Source organism: Siphateles boraxobius, unplaced genomic scaffold (genome assembly GCF_051911475.1).
Source record: "Siphateles boraxobius isolate OS27281-9 unplaced genomic scaffold, OSU_SipBor_1 77, whole genome shotgun sequence".
Lineage (NCBI taxonomy): Eukaryota > Metazoa > Chordata > Actinopteri > Cypriniformes > Leuciscidae > Siphateles > Siphateles boraxobius.
This window is the reverse complement of record NW_027509205.1, coordinates 21,245,748-21,258,194: the sequence shown is the minus strand read 5'-3', so window position 1 is coordinate 21,258,194 and position 12,447 is coordinate 21,245,748. Positions and strand designations below refer to the sequence as shown.

General features: G+C 39.0%; 1 protein-coding gene across 2 annotated transcripts in view; it reads left to right on the top strand.

Moving 5' to 3' along the window:
- itchb (itchy E3 ubiquitin protein ligase b) overlaps positions 1-12,447 on the top strand; it is a 33,146-nt gene that overhangs the window by 8,800 nt on the left and 11,899 nt on the right. For both annotated transcript variants that reach the window (XR_013198240.1, XM_077217973.1), the window contains exons 7-16: positions 575-750; positions 1,544-1,739; positions 2,264-2,359; positions 3,078-3,252; positions 6,349-6,418; positions 6,810-6,894; positions 7,325-7,453; positions 11,690-11,762; positions 11,940-12,011; positions 12,164-12,252. Coding sequence is in view for 1 of the 2 variants with exons in the window: in XM_077217973.1 (XP_077074088.1) it covers positions 575-750; positions 1,544-1,739; positions 2,264-2,359; positions 3,078-3,252; positions 6,349-6,418; positions 6,810-6,894; positions 7,325-7,453; positions 11,690-11,762; positions 11,940-12,011; positions 12,164-12,252 (1,161 nt within the window). In the remaining variant the exon portion in view is untranslated. The remainder of the gene's footprint in view (positions 1-574; positions 751-1,543; positions 1,740-2,263; positions 2,360-3,077; positions 3,253-6,348; positions 6,419-6,809; positions 6,895-7,324; positions 7,454-11,689; positions 11,763-11,939; positions 12,012-12,163; positions 12,253-12,447) is intronic.

Here is a 12,447-nt window from a genome sequence, read left to right as displayed (position 1 = left end):
ATTCAATATTCAACAATATTATTGATCTTTCTGTATTGACACATTATATGAGAACTGAACTGAGCTGGACGATGACATCACAGTTGTCTCCAGAGCGGCTAGATATGTAAATTAACTAAATTAATAGCTTTTTTACAACAAAAATTAACCATCACTGAACTTGACTTTGACGCTATTTTCTTCTAGACACAAATTTTGTTGCACTATTTTCCTGTTATCACTGTAAAAAGCGCTATATAGACCTTATGCGCCAGAGAAACAAGCGCGCAGCATCTTTACAATATTGTCATTGAACTTCGCTGTCGAGGAGTAATTAGCTGGTGAAGTGGATTTACTTATTGTAAAGTTGGGGAGGATTGTAATGTTTAAGCAGATGTCTCAACAAATGTCAGTAGGCCGGGAAGATTTTAAAGCGAGCCATTCATTCATAAATATGTAAGAACGCTGTGAAAATACAGACCGGAAGACAAAAGATAAGGAGTGCAGTGCTGAAAAGGGGCGGGGCTACATAAGGTCTATAAATAAGGCTGACTTGGTTTTGGATTCTCAAACGTGTGTGTTTCTCTGTGTGCAGTAGCAGAGATGTGTCCCCAACGGTCTCGGATGGTCAGGATCGGCCGTCTGCTCCTAACGGTCGTGTGAATGGATTGGACTCTCCGTCAGGGTCAGCAAGAGGGTCACGAGCCCCGAGACCCCCACGACCCTCGCGACCTCCCCCGCCGACCCCACGCAGACCCACGTCTTCCCCAGGTGAGACCGTCTGCACATCCCAAATCGCCCCCTATACCCACAAATAGGGCGTTATTTGAGGGGACAGCCATTTGTAGTGGAGTCCGAAACTATAGATCATATATAGATCAGTTATGTGATCATATATGGTCAGATATAAAATCAGATGAAAAACAAATATTTTCTTCATATTTTGACTGATTTACACTGAAAACAAGAGTGATCTTTTTATAATCACTGATGATGTTGGTCAGTTCAGTATGACTATAGAAGAACAGTGGTACATTCAGTAAGAGTAGAATATTTAAATTTTCCCTATAAAAATTAGGTTTTTGCGCGTTACTGTTTTTAATAAACATTACATTTACCTACATCTCATTCAAGCTCAGTGCTTTACTGTCAAATTTCCAATAAACAAACAGGTAATATTATTAGTACTTCACTTAACAATATTAATTTTATGATTAAATTAAATTTATGATTAAAAATACTCCCAGCGCTACCAAATCAGGCGCCTCCATCTGTACAACTTATTGGCACTGGTGTTTCTTGAGCTCTGATTGAAAAATAAAAAGTCAGAAAGGTCCAAAATATTATCCAGACTGATTTATTGGTGTGTTTTTGTTTTGTTTTGTTTTTTGGCCAGTATTAACTGATTAATTAATCTTTTTAATCAATCATATTTTTAGTGTGTGTTATTGAAAAATCAACCCTAACTCTAACTATTGTAAAATGTTTATTTTTTTTTATTGACTTATTATTTTTGGAAGATTGCATTAATTAAAATAGTGGTGAAATCCCCTCCTCTTTGCAGCTTCCTCTACTGGTTCAATTCCTGACGGCAGCGATTCGTCTCGTTCAGACACTCCAGTTCGTAATCCCTCTGGGGGAGGAGCCTCAGAGTCTAGCCCCGCCCCCACAGTGGATCAGCCTGGTAGGACGGCTCTCGGTGTAGTTCCCGCTCCCAGCAGGATTCCCAGCATCGTCAACACCGGACCTCTGCCGCCAGGGTATGAACTTCATATAACCCAGAAACTAATTGATAGTATCAGCATGAGTCGTAACTGCACATACTTGGTTAATAAACAGACGTGTTTGTTGTTGGTTCCGTCTTACGTCAAGTTACCTTTATTTCTAAAGCGATTTTTACAATACAGATTGTTTCAAATCAGCTTTACAGTGATAACTGGAAAATAATACAACAAAGTTTATTTCTAGAAGAAAATAGCGTGACAGTCCAGCTTAAGTAAGTTCTGTGATGGTTCATTTTTTTTGTAAAAAAGTTAATTAATTTCTAATTAATTTAGTTCATTTATATATATATATATATATATATATATATATATATATATATATATATATATATATATATATATACAGCCGCTCTGGAGAAAACTGTCACTTCCTAAATAACTTAATTTTGATCAATATTTCAAGAAACATGACATAATATCTTAAGAAAGGAAGAACATCTTTTTTTGCTGTGTTTTTCCATTTTATTCGACCACTAACTGAAGAGTGTGTGTGTTTGCAGTTGGGAGCAGCGTGTCGATCAGAACGGGCGTCTGTATTTTGTCGACCATGTGGAAAAGAGAACGACTTGGGAAAGACCGGAGCCTCTGCCCACAGGGTAGGCAAACTGAATTATGAGACACGCCCTTAAAAGAATGCAGTATGCATACTTGACGCATACTTTTGACATATCTAAACTGAAACGTACAGTCAGAGTTTGGCTATTTCAGGTGGAGATGCTTAATAGTTCAGGGTCTGGACAGTTAATAAAAGTGTTATGTTTGGACACAAGATCTCATATATTTTGCATATTTTCTGATAATTTTATTTGAATAGATACATGAAAAACAACTGCCAAATGCTACCTAGGTGAATCTTATAAAGCCAAGGTCAAATTTCACAACAAAAGAAATTATATTTTGTTTAAGAAAATGCAGCGTATATTTTAGGATCACCTTTTTCCACGGTGATTTAGGGATGTGTAAAACTACATATTTGCCTAAAAAACAAGTCGATTAAACAAACGTATCCGCCTGTAATTAGGCTGCTTTCACCTGACCCGCATTTCCTTGGGTGTGTTCACATAAAACACGTTCTTGGCTAGACGAGCAATTAATATATTATATTTAAAGTCGTTTAAAAGATCAATGCATAAACATTTTTGGATGTCATTCAATAATTTGGATTTTAGGATTTAAAGATAATAGCAACACAAAGGAGTCGCAAAAGAAAAGCCACGATCTCCACTATCGCTCAAGTGGAGACGGTGGGACGGTTAGGAGCATGTTCTGAGAGGAGTGTAGATGACGGGATTAACATGTCCTTCTCTCTTGTAGCTGGGAGCGGCGCGTGGATCAGATGGGCCGGGTGTATTTTGTGGACCACATTACCAGAACCACCACGTGGCAGCGGCCCACGATGGAGACGGTGCGAAACTACGAGCAGTGGCAGCACCAGCGCAGTCAACTACAGGGAGCCATGCAGCAGTTCAACCAAAGGTTCATCGTCGGGGTGAGGAACTCAAACACACAAATACATCTGATATATGAAGAAGATTAAAACACTTAGGCCCTGTTTACACCTGGTGTTAAGATGCGTTTTGGTCGATCGGACCACAAGTAGACGAGAGAGACACATTTCTGTTTACACCTGGTGTTTTAATCCGTCTCTTTTGTCCACTTTTAACCACTTCTGTCCTGATTTCTTCGAGGGGAGGGTCTATGGACGGGTAAATATATGGGCTTTCCCAGATCTTTTGATCTAATCGACCAAATAAGCTCACGCAATTTACATATGAAAGTGAAAGGACATGACAGAAAAATACAAAGAGCAGCAGCTTTAGTTTCTGCTCTGATAAACGCAAGACCAGCCGAACACTGTGAGTGTGTGTTAGAAATCAGGAATGGTGAGAGAACATTGTGTTTGATACGTTTTTCATCTTCAAACCAAACTTGGGTCTCCAGCCGACAAAGTTTAAATCCCGTCTGGCTAGCGCTCTTCCCATAATGTTCAGGCAATAGGTTAGCAGACGTCTTTTAATGCTGTTCAAATGCATTTGACCACATTATTTTCTACACTATGAAAGCAATCCGGTCAAATTTGTTTTGAAGTGGTCAAAAGTGGACAAGCTCAAAACGTTTTAGACCTTGTTTACACCTGTATTTAGTGTTGTCCACTTGTGATTTGATCGACTAAAATGCATCTTAATACCAGGAGTAAACAGAGGCTTACTTATATTATTGGGAAGTTATCTTATAAAGTTATGACATTGAAAGTTATTAATATGGCGACTTTTGATATACACTATGTGGACAAAAGTATTGGGACAAGTGTTTCAAGCAGACCCATTGCTACTGGTGTATTAAATCAAGCCCCTATTTTCAAACTGTTTTCAAACATTTGTGAAAAAAATGGGTCGTCCTGAAAGGTTCAGGGAATTCAAGCATGTTACTGTGATAGTATCCCACCCTTACAATAAGTCAGTTCATGGAATTTCACCTCTACTAAATATTCTGCGTTCCACTGTTAAAAGGGGAACTTGGCAACTATTTCAACTTAATAAAACTGTTTAGAAATCATTTGGATGGTGTAATAACCTGTTCTGGTGAGAATGGTGACTTTCCCCGTTCCCCCCAGCGTTCCCAGGCGGAAAACCAACCTTGCAACATGAGGATTAACGTCCCGGTAAGATGGAAATAGGAAGTCTCGTGAGAAGCGAGAACGAGCGAGAAACAGAAAATGCTTTACGGCGATTCGACATAAACACACACGCCGCCCTCAATGTGTATGATTTATTACCCACCTCGGTAGACATACTCCACACGGTAAAGTTGGCCGGCTCTGATAATAACAAATGCACATGAGCAGCGGTGGAAAGGGGGAGGAGGGGCCGCAAGTGAGTTTTTTTACGACAGTGTTGTGAAATATACGCCCCGCAGCTGTAGGGGGAGCTCGCTGAGAAAACATGCGACAAAAAAAGTGAAAATCAGCGAAGAAATGGCTAGAGTTTCCGTGTTCCCCTTTAAGAACAGCAGTAACTCCGCCACGAAGCGGTAGACGTCATAAAGTCACAGCGAACTGGTCACCGAGTGCTGAAGCTCTTGGTGCGTAAAAGTCACAGACGATCTGCTGATTCCAGAGCTGAAGAGTTGAAAAAATTCCACTCTCATTAATATCGGCACAAAAACGGCACGCTTCACGGAGTGGGATTCCAAGGCTGAGCAGCTGGATGCTAAGTGCAATGGCAAGCGTCTGATGTGGTGTAAAGCTGGAGCAGAGGACACATGTTCTCTGGAGTGACGAATCACGCTTCTCTGTCTGGTAATCTGATGGACGAGTCTGGGTTTGGCGGTTGCCAGGAGAACGGTACTTGCCTGACTGCATTGTGCCAAGTGTAAAGTTTGGTGGAGGGGGGATTATGGTGTGGGGTTGTTTTTCAGGGGTTGGGCTTGGCCCCTTACTTCCAGTGAAGGGAAATCTTAATGCTTCAGTACACTTTGACATTTTGGATAATGCTATGGCACCAACTTTTTTGGAACTTTTTGGGAAAGTCCCTTTTTTTTATTCCAGCATGGCCATGCTCCAGTGCATAAGTCAAAGTCCATAAAGACACGGTTGAATGAGTTTGGTGTGGAGAAACTTGAGTTGCCCGCACTGAGCCCTGATTTCAACCACATCGAACACCTTTGGGATGAACTGGAATGGGGATTGCTAGACACGGCCTTCACGTCCAACATCAGTGCCTGACCTCACACATAATTCAATAATTCTATAATTCAATGTTAGGATGCATAGTTTAGATCAGCCGGAACCCGGGAACACTTCCCATAAACCCTGATGTACTTTGTACATCATAAGAAGGATGGCATCTACGCTAATATTAGTCTCTCTGTTTATCCCGAGGTTTACCGCAGTCCGCCGGATCCAGGCCGTATCCGGATATGATGAAGGACTTGCGCCTGGACACGACGACAACGCAGTCCTGAAGTGTCACTAGTCTCTCCCTTGTGAAGGCCTCCTTCTCTTTACCTCAGTTCTGATAAAACGTTGTCGGGATAATTCCGGTTCGGAAGCGATTAAACAATTTACAGAGCCACCAGGCACTGTTTTATGCAAATGAGCGGCCGGATCGCATTAAAGGTTTTCTGTTAGAACGGTGTCGCGTTAACAGCCCCTAAGTTAATTACTAATGATCGTTGTGACGGAAGTGAATCAATCAAAACTAACTTTAGCTGGACAATAACTTTATTCTAGAGCTGCTGTAAAGCCAAAACAATCTCTATTACTTTTATTTCCTATTATCACTGTAAAGCTGCTTTGCAACAGTCCATATTGTTAAAAGCGCTATATAAATGAAGGTGACTTGACTCGACACATGCTCTACTGGATGAATGACCAAAAAGTCCCACAGAAACACACCAAAATCTTGTGCAAGGCCTTCCCAGAAGCTGTTAAAGGGGACCAACTCTATATCAATGTTTATATATTCAGAATGTGATATCATTACAGTCTCTGTTGATGTAAAGATCTGGTGTCTCAATGCTTTTGTCCATATAGTGTATGTATTATACAGTTAGCCATAATGTTTTCCTTTGTGTTATTCTGTAGCTGCAGGATCAGGCGACAGCCACCCAGAATAAGGAGTTTGACCCGCTGGGACCTCTGCCACACGGATGGGGTAAGAAAGACAAACCTTTATTTCATCACCAGGAGAAACTGCTGTGAAAACTGTTTCTCCTCTGTAATATGCTGGAGTAGCAGCCACTTTTTATTGTTCTGGTAACCTTATTATCTGCACCTGCAAAGTGGCACTAAAATTAGCACTAAATCCTTCAGTGTCCCAATTTAACAAATGAGAACCGATTGCTCCGTGCAAAAACCAGCTGGAGAAAATAGCTCAGATGCTGAAAATAGCTTTGAGTGATTTGTTTGAGGGAAAAGTTTGCAGAGGTTTAATCACATCTTTGCTCCATTATTTCTTACTGTCCTCCTGGTATCTTCTTTTCTCTCTCTCTCTCTCTCTCTCTCTCTCTCTCTCTCTCTCTCTCTCTCTCTCTTTTTTTTCTCAGAGAAGAGAACAGACTCTACTGGCAGAGTTTATTTCGTTCATCACCCGACCAGAGCGACGCAGTGGGAGGATCCGCGCACTCAAGGGTCAGATCCTCTTTCTCTCTGTCCTCCGAACGGTTAATACTCACTAATGAATAGTTGAAGCCTCATATAAAGCAATAAGCCACAAGTTGCATGCATGGTGTTTAAAATCCTCTAAAAGGCCAAACTACAGAGAGACACAATAAAGCACCCTGGACATTAATGACCTTCAATGTAACATAACTCATTTGACAAATCGTACATCACCTGCTTTGGTGCAGAGCTCAAAAACATGACTCTTGTTGATATGTGAGTTAATGTTCCACAAAATGTGGACGTTGTCCTGTAGTTTCCGTCTGCTGTGTGAATATGTTCCAAATCATACGTTGTCTCAGTTTATGATCTTAATTTTATTCTTATTTGTTAGTGAAGTATTGATGTATACAAGTAATTATTGACCAGCTCGTCATGTCTGTGTTTCTGTGTTGTGCAGTTTGCTTAATGAGAAGGCATTGCCTGAAGGTTGGGAGATGAGGTTTACGGTCGATGGCATCCCTTACTACGTAGATCACAACCGGAGAACCACCACTTACATCGACCCGCGGACTGGAAAGTCCTCCCTGTAAGTGCAAATGTCCATCAAACACTCAGTGATTGACAAACCTGCATAGATGCTCATGAAATCATTATGTTGAAATCAGGACTGTCAAAGTTAACGCATGCGATTTAATTCAAAATCCTTAAAGGTTGTATCGGTGATTTCAGGCCCAAAAATAAATATCTAATCTTTCCTAACGATCCGCTAGCTGCCCGCCCCATAAGCATGCCGTCAAAAAACCTTGTCTCTGTAGGCAGCCTAGGCTCTGAGATCTGCACACAAAAACAAATGGGACAACCACCACTCAAAAACAAAATAAAGTGTTCCAACCAATCACTGACAGGGTGTTGTGAGGTTTTGCGCTCGTGCACGGCTGGACGCGAAATCGGAGCAACACCCGCCCCTGTCAGCGATTGGTTGGAACACTGTTTATTTTGGTTTTGAGTGGTGGTTGTACCCATTTGTTTATGTGTGCAGATCTCAGAGCCAAATTTCCAGAAATGAATTTCCAGTTAGCAAATTCATTCAAACATTCAGTCCAAAACAGAGAGAACAGTGACTCGTGACCAGAAACACGAGCTCTGTCATATCCTGTGATTGTTTCTGAAGCGCGAGCCCTCACGCATCGCACCCATACAGACTGAACTGAACGTCAAAACCGCTGTATGGCCAAATGATACGCTAGCTACTTTTTTTCGGCTGTATAAAGCAATTTTTATCTTATTTATTTAATTATATTAAAAAAGATATATCTTTTTTTTATTAACTGAGTGTTTACTTGTCTTAAATAATGCTTGAAATGTATATTAGATAGGCTAGTTGCATTGTTAAACCATTGCCAGAAGTTCCTTGTGTAATAGTTCTTTAGCCTGTTGATTTTTGTTCATGATATTCAGCTACAATTAAATGTTCTGCAATAAGACTAATAATAAATGTGGATATCTACGTTTTTTTTTTTTTAACCTTACTGGAATTGATAAGAATCGTTAAAATTAAAATGATACCCAGCCCTAATCATGTTTAACAATTTGAATCTATTGACAGCCCTAGTATCAGTCATAAATGTAATGTATGACCTTGAGGCTGGCCTGAGTGATTCATATTGCATGTTCATTTGATTTAGCTTGGAGATGCACAATGATCTCTTTCAGGCAGGACCGTGTGTTCATCAGACCTCAGATGCGTAACAGGAAAAACGGGTTTGTGTGTGTGAAACTGAATTCGATTGTAATCTTCCGTGATGAGTCAGCTCAGAGAGTGCTAACACGCCTCTCGCTGTCGAGCTGGAGAATGTGTGTATTGATTTACATAAGTGTTTTTAAGGTACAAAGCGATCCTCTATGTCATAGGAATGTGACACATGCTTTTGATGACAAAATATTCTCAAAAAAACAAACAGCGTTACCCGTCGCGAGCGTCAGAATAAAGGCTCAGCATTTAGATAAGACTGTTATTAGGACTTTATCAGCATGTGAATGAGTGTTTCAGCTGTTCTGGGTTCAGTTCGAGAACTATGGAAGTAAAATAATGTCAAATGTTTTTGAAATAAAAAGCCTGTTGAATTGCACTACTTGAAAAAAAATAGGCATTGCATTAACCATGATTGCATTTTAATGCATTGTATTTTTAGGGCTTGCATTTTTATGGGCTGAAATTCAACATGGTTGAATATTTAAGCTGTGAATATTTCAATTAAAAACATTTCAAACACATTTTCATTATAAAAATTCAATAATCCATATTCACCATTCATATTCCATTTCCAAAATATTCAAACTGTTTAAAAATACAACCAATAATATTCAACAGGCAATTTTCGGTCCATTTCATTTCGCTTTGCAAATTCGCTTCCACAAATTCAGTGGTTCAAATTCGACAGTAAATTCAACATTGACGTCCAGGAACTGCAGGAAAAGCAGTAGATTGCCAAGCACACTCTCCATCTGCTGTTAGTCGACCTCACCAGCAGGGGGTGCAAAAGCGTGTGTTTATGTTTCATTCAAGAACTTCATTGTTACTTTCCCTGTGTATTCTACATGTCATCAGCTTTCTCTACCATGAACAGGATTATAATCGGTTTCCCTCAAGTCAATACCTCATACTCAAGGATTCCCTTTCCGTTGGGACAAAACGCTTAACACATACAGTGATATGAAAGACCAATCTTGCACCTTATTGAGGATGTAGGCTGTAGACTACTATATAGGCTACAGGCAAGAAGATGGACTCAGATTATAAACTTTACGCGCAAAGTTTCATGGTGAGCGTTTCGTGATATACTGGCATAAAATCAACACTTGATCAATTAATACTAACACTTTCTATTCTATTCTATTCTATTCTATTCTATTCTATTCTCTCTCTCTCTCTCTCTCTCTCTCTCTCTCTCTATATATATATATATATATATATATATATATATATATAGAAAGTCCAAGTCCTAAAATGCCTACGTGTATTGCATTAGCTTAAACTGGGGTCATAGCACTTGCATATTGTTGTCCTCCTATTGTTAGTTTAACTGTACATCACTTTGGATAAAAGCGTCTGCTAAATGACTAAATGTAAAATTTGCTTGACATTGGACATTCGCACATTTAGGGACCGTCTCTAAAGTTGCATACAACACTGGCATGTACGTTTCTAACTTCAATAGCAAACTTAAATTTATTTGAATAAATATCAAAAATCCAAAGGGTGCACATTATGCCTGACACTACATGAACACTTTACAGTTGGTTTTATGACTGTAAGTCATTCTATTCAAATGCTATTGAAGTTATAAACGTGTATACCAAAGTCGTATACACTTTAGAGACGGTCCCTAAATGTGTGAATGTCCAACATCAAGCCATCTTTATGCCAGTCTATCACTGGGAAACGCTCAGCTGTGCGCGTTATTCTGAGTCCTTCTGCTTGCCTGTGAGTTTGGACTTTTACATCACTAGTCCATTAAGCTACGTTAAGCGTTGTACAGGTCCAGAAGGGGAAACCTGAAGTATTGAGGGAAACCCTAATAGCCTGCATGCAGCACATCGCCACAATGTAAAGTTAAGGCAACTAAACAACCAAGAGAAATATATGTCAAACTCAAAAATGTAACATTGGATCTGTATATCCGCATCGGGGAATAACATTATGATCTCGTTCACGGTAGAGAAATATGCATGTAGGCTACACAGGAAAAGTAACCGTGAAGGCACCAAATTTAACAAAAACAGCCGTCACATTGCTGTAAATGAGTTTTATGAATGAATGAATTGCTCTAATTTTTCTGGTCTTCGTCAACAACACGCACTTGCACCCCCTGCTGGTGAGATCGATTAACAGCAGATGGAGATTATGATCGGCAATCTACTGCTTTTCCTGCAGTTCCTGGACGTCAATGTTGAATTTACTGTCGAATTTGAACCACTGAATTTGTGGAAGCGAATTTGCAAAGCGAAATTAAATGGACCGAAAATTGCCTGTTGAATATTATTGTTTGTATTTTTAAACAGTTTGAATATTTTGGAAATGAAATATGAATGGTGAATATGGAGTATTGAATTTTTAATAATGAAAATGTGTTTGAAATGTTTTTAATTGAAATATTCACAGCTTAAATATTCAACCATGTTGAATTTCAGCCCATAAAAATGCAAGCCCTAAAAATACAATGCATTAAAATGCAATCATGGTTAATGCAATGCCTATTTTTTTTTCAAGTAGTGCAATTCAACAGGCTTTTTATTTCAAAAACATTTGACATTATTTTACTTCCATAGAGAACGTTTATGAAGAAACCAGGCAGGTTTAGCAGGCAAAGCAATTTTACTCATTTTAGTCATATTTTGACATTGAATTGGTGATAGAGACTGCAAAACACTTCTGTGAATGTGTATCTTTTCACTTTTTAATAAATAAAGATCTTGACAATTTTAAAGTGACAATACATTTAAGACGATTCATTTTTTTCTGAATGCTTGTTTACTATTATTTGTGATTAGTTTAACTTGACTTCATTGCATGTTTATTTTTTTGTGCATACCAGTGGGGACTACAGAATAAAAACATGAAAGTTTTTTTGTGTCTAAAGAATCACAACCGTTCTAATAAAAATGTCTTTTTTTGCATTACTGCTATAGATTTAGTATTATGTTGACTTTACAGAGCAATACTTGTATGCGGATTAAAACCAGGACCAAAATATAAAGCAGTTTTAACAGACTTTTATCCTTGAATCTCTTTGTATAATGAGCTATTTCACTCTTTCCACAGTGAGAACGGTCCTCAAATCACATACGTACGAGACTTCAAAGCCAAAGTTCAGTACTTCAAATTCTGGTGTCAGGTGAGGGTTTCCTTTAATCCTGCATATTTCATCCAAATGTGTTGTTATGGATGGATAAATACTACATTTTTAATTCGCTAACATCTGAAGATGTTCAGAATAATATTTATGATAATGCTAAATTTATATTTTAACTTGTTTAGTTCTATTTTAATCACCTTTTTTTTTTTTTCATAGCAATTAGCGATGCCACAGCACATAAAGATCAACGTCAGCCGCAAAACGCTGTTTGAAGACTCGTTCCAGCAGGTACTGCAGTATATACCATGGCTAGGGTGTTTTTTTAAACCGGATCCCAGTTTTAAACGGATCTCTGATCCAGGAACAGGTTTAAGTTTCTTTAAACGCTTAGCATGAGCGTCTCTGATGTGAAGTGACGTTGTTCTGGTGTCTCCCGTTAGATCATGAGTTTCAGCGCTCAAGACCTGCGCCGCAGACTGTGGATCATCTTCCCCGGGGAGGAGGGGCTCGATTATGGAGGCGTGGCAAGGCAGGTTTCATATTTCACTCTCTCTAGAGAAAAAATACCTAATCAAACCATTCTGTGCCGCCCTGCAGAACTTATTTTTGACACATATTTGGGATATTTTAGTTTAAGACTATGTCTACAATGAAAGTATACACAAAATGTTTATATTTTGTGTATGTGTGTGTGTTTATTTATATATATATATATATATATATA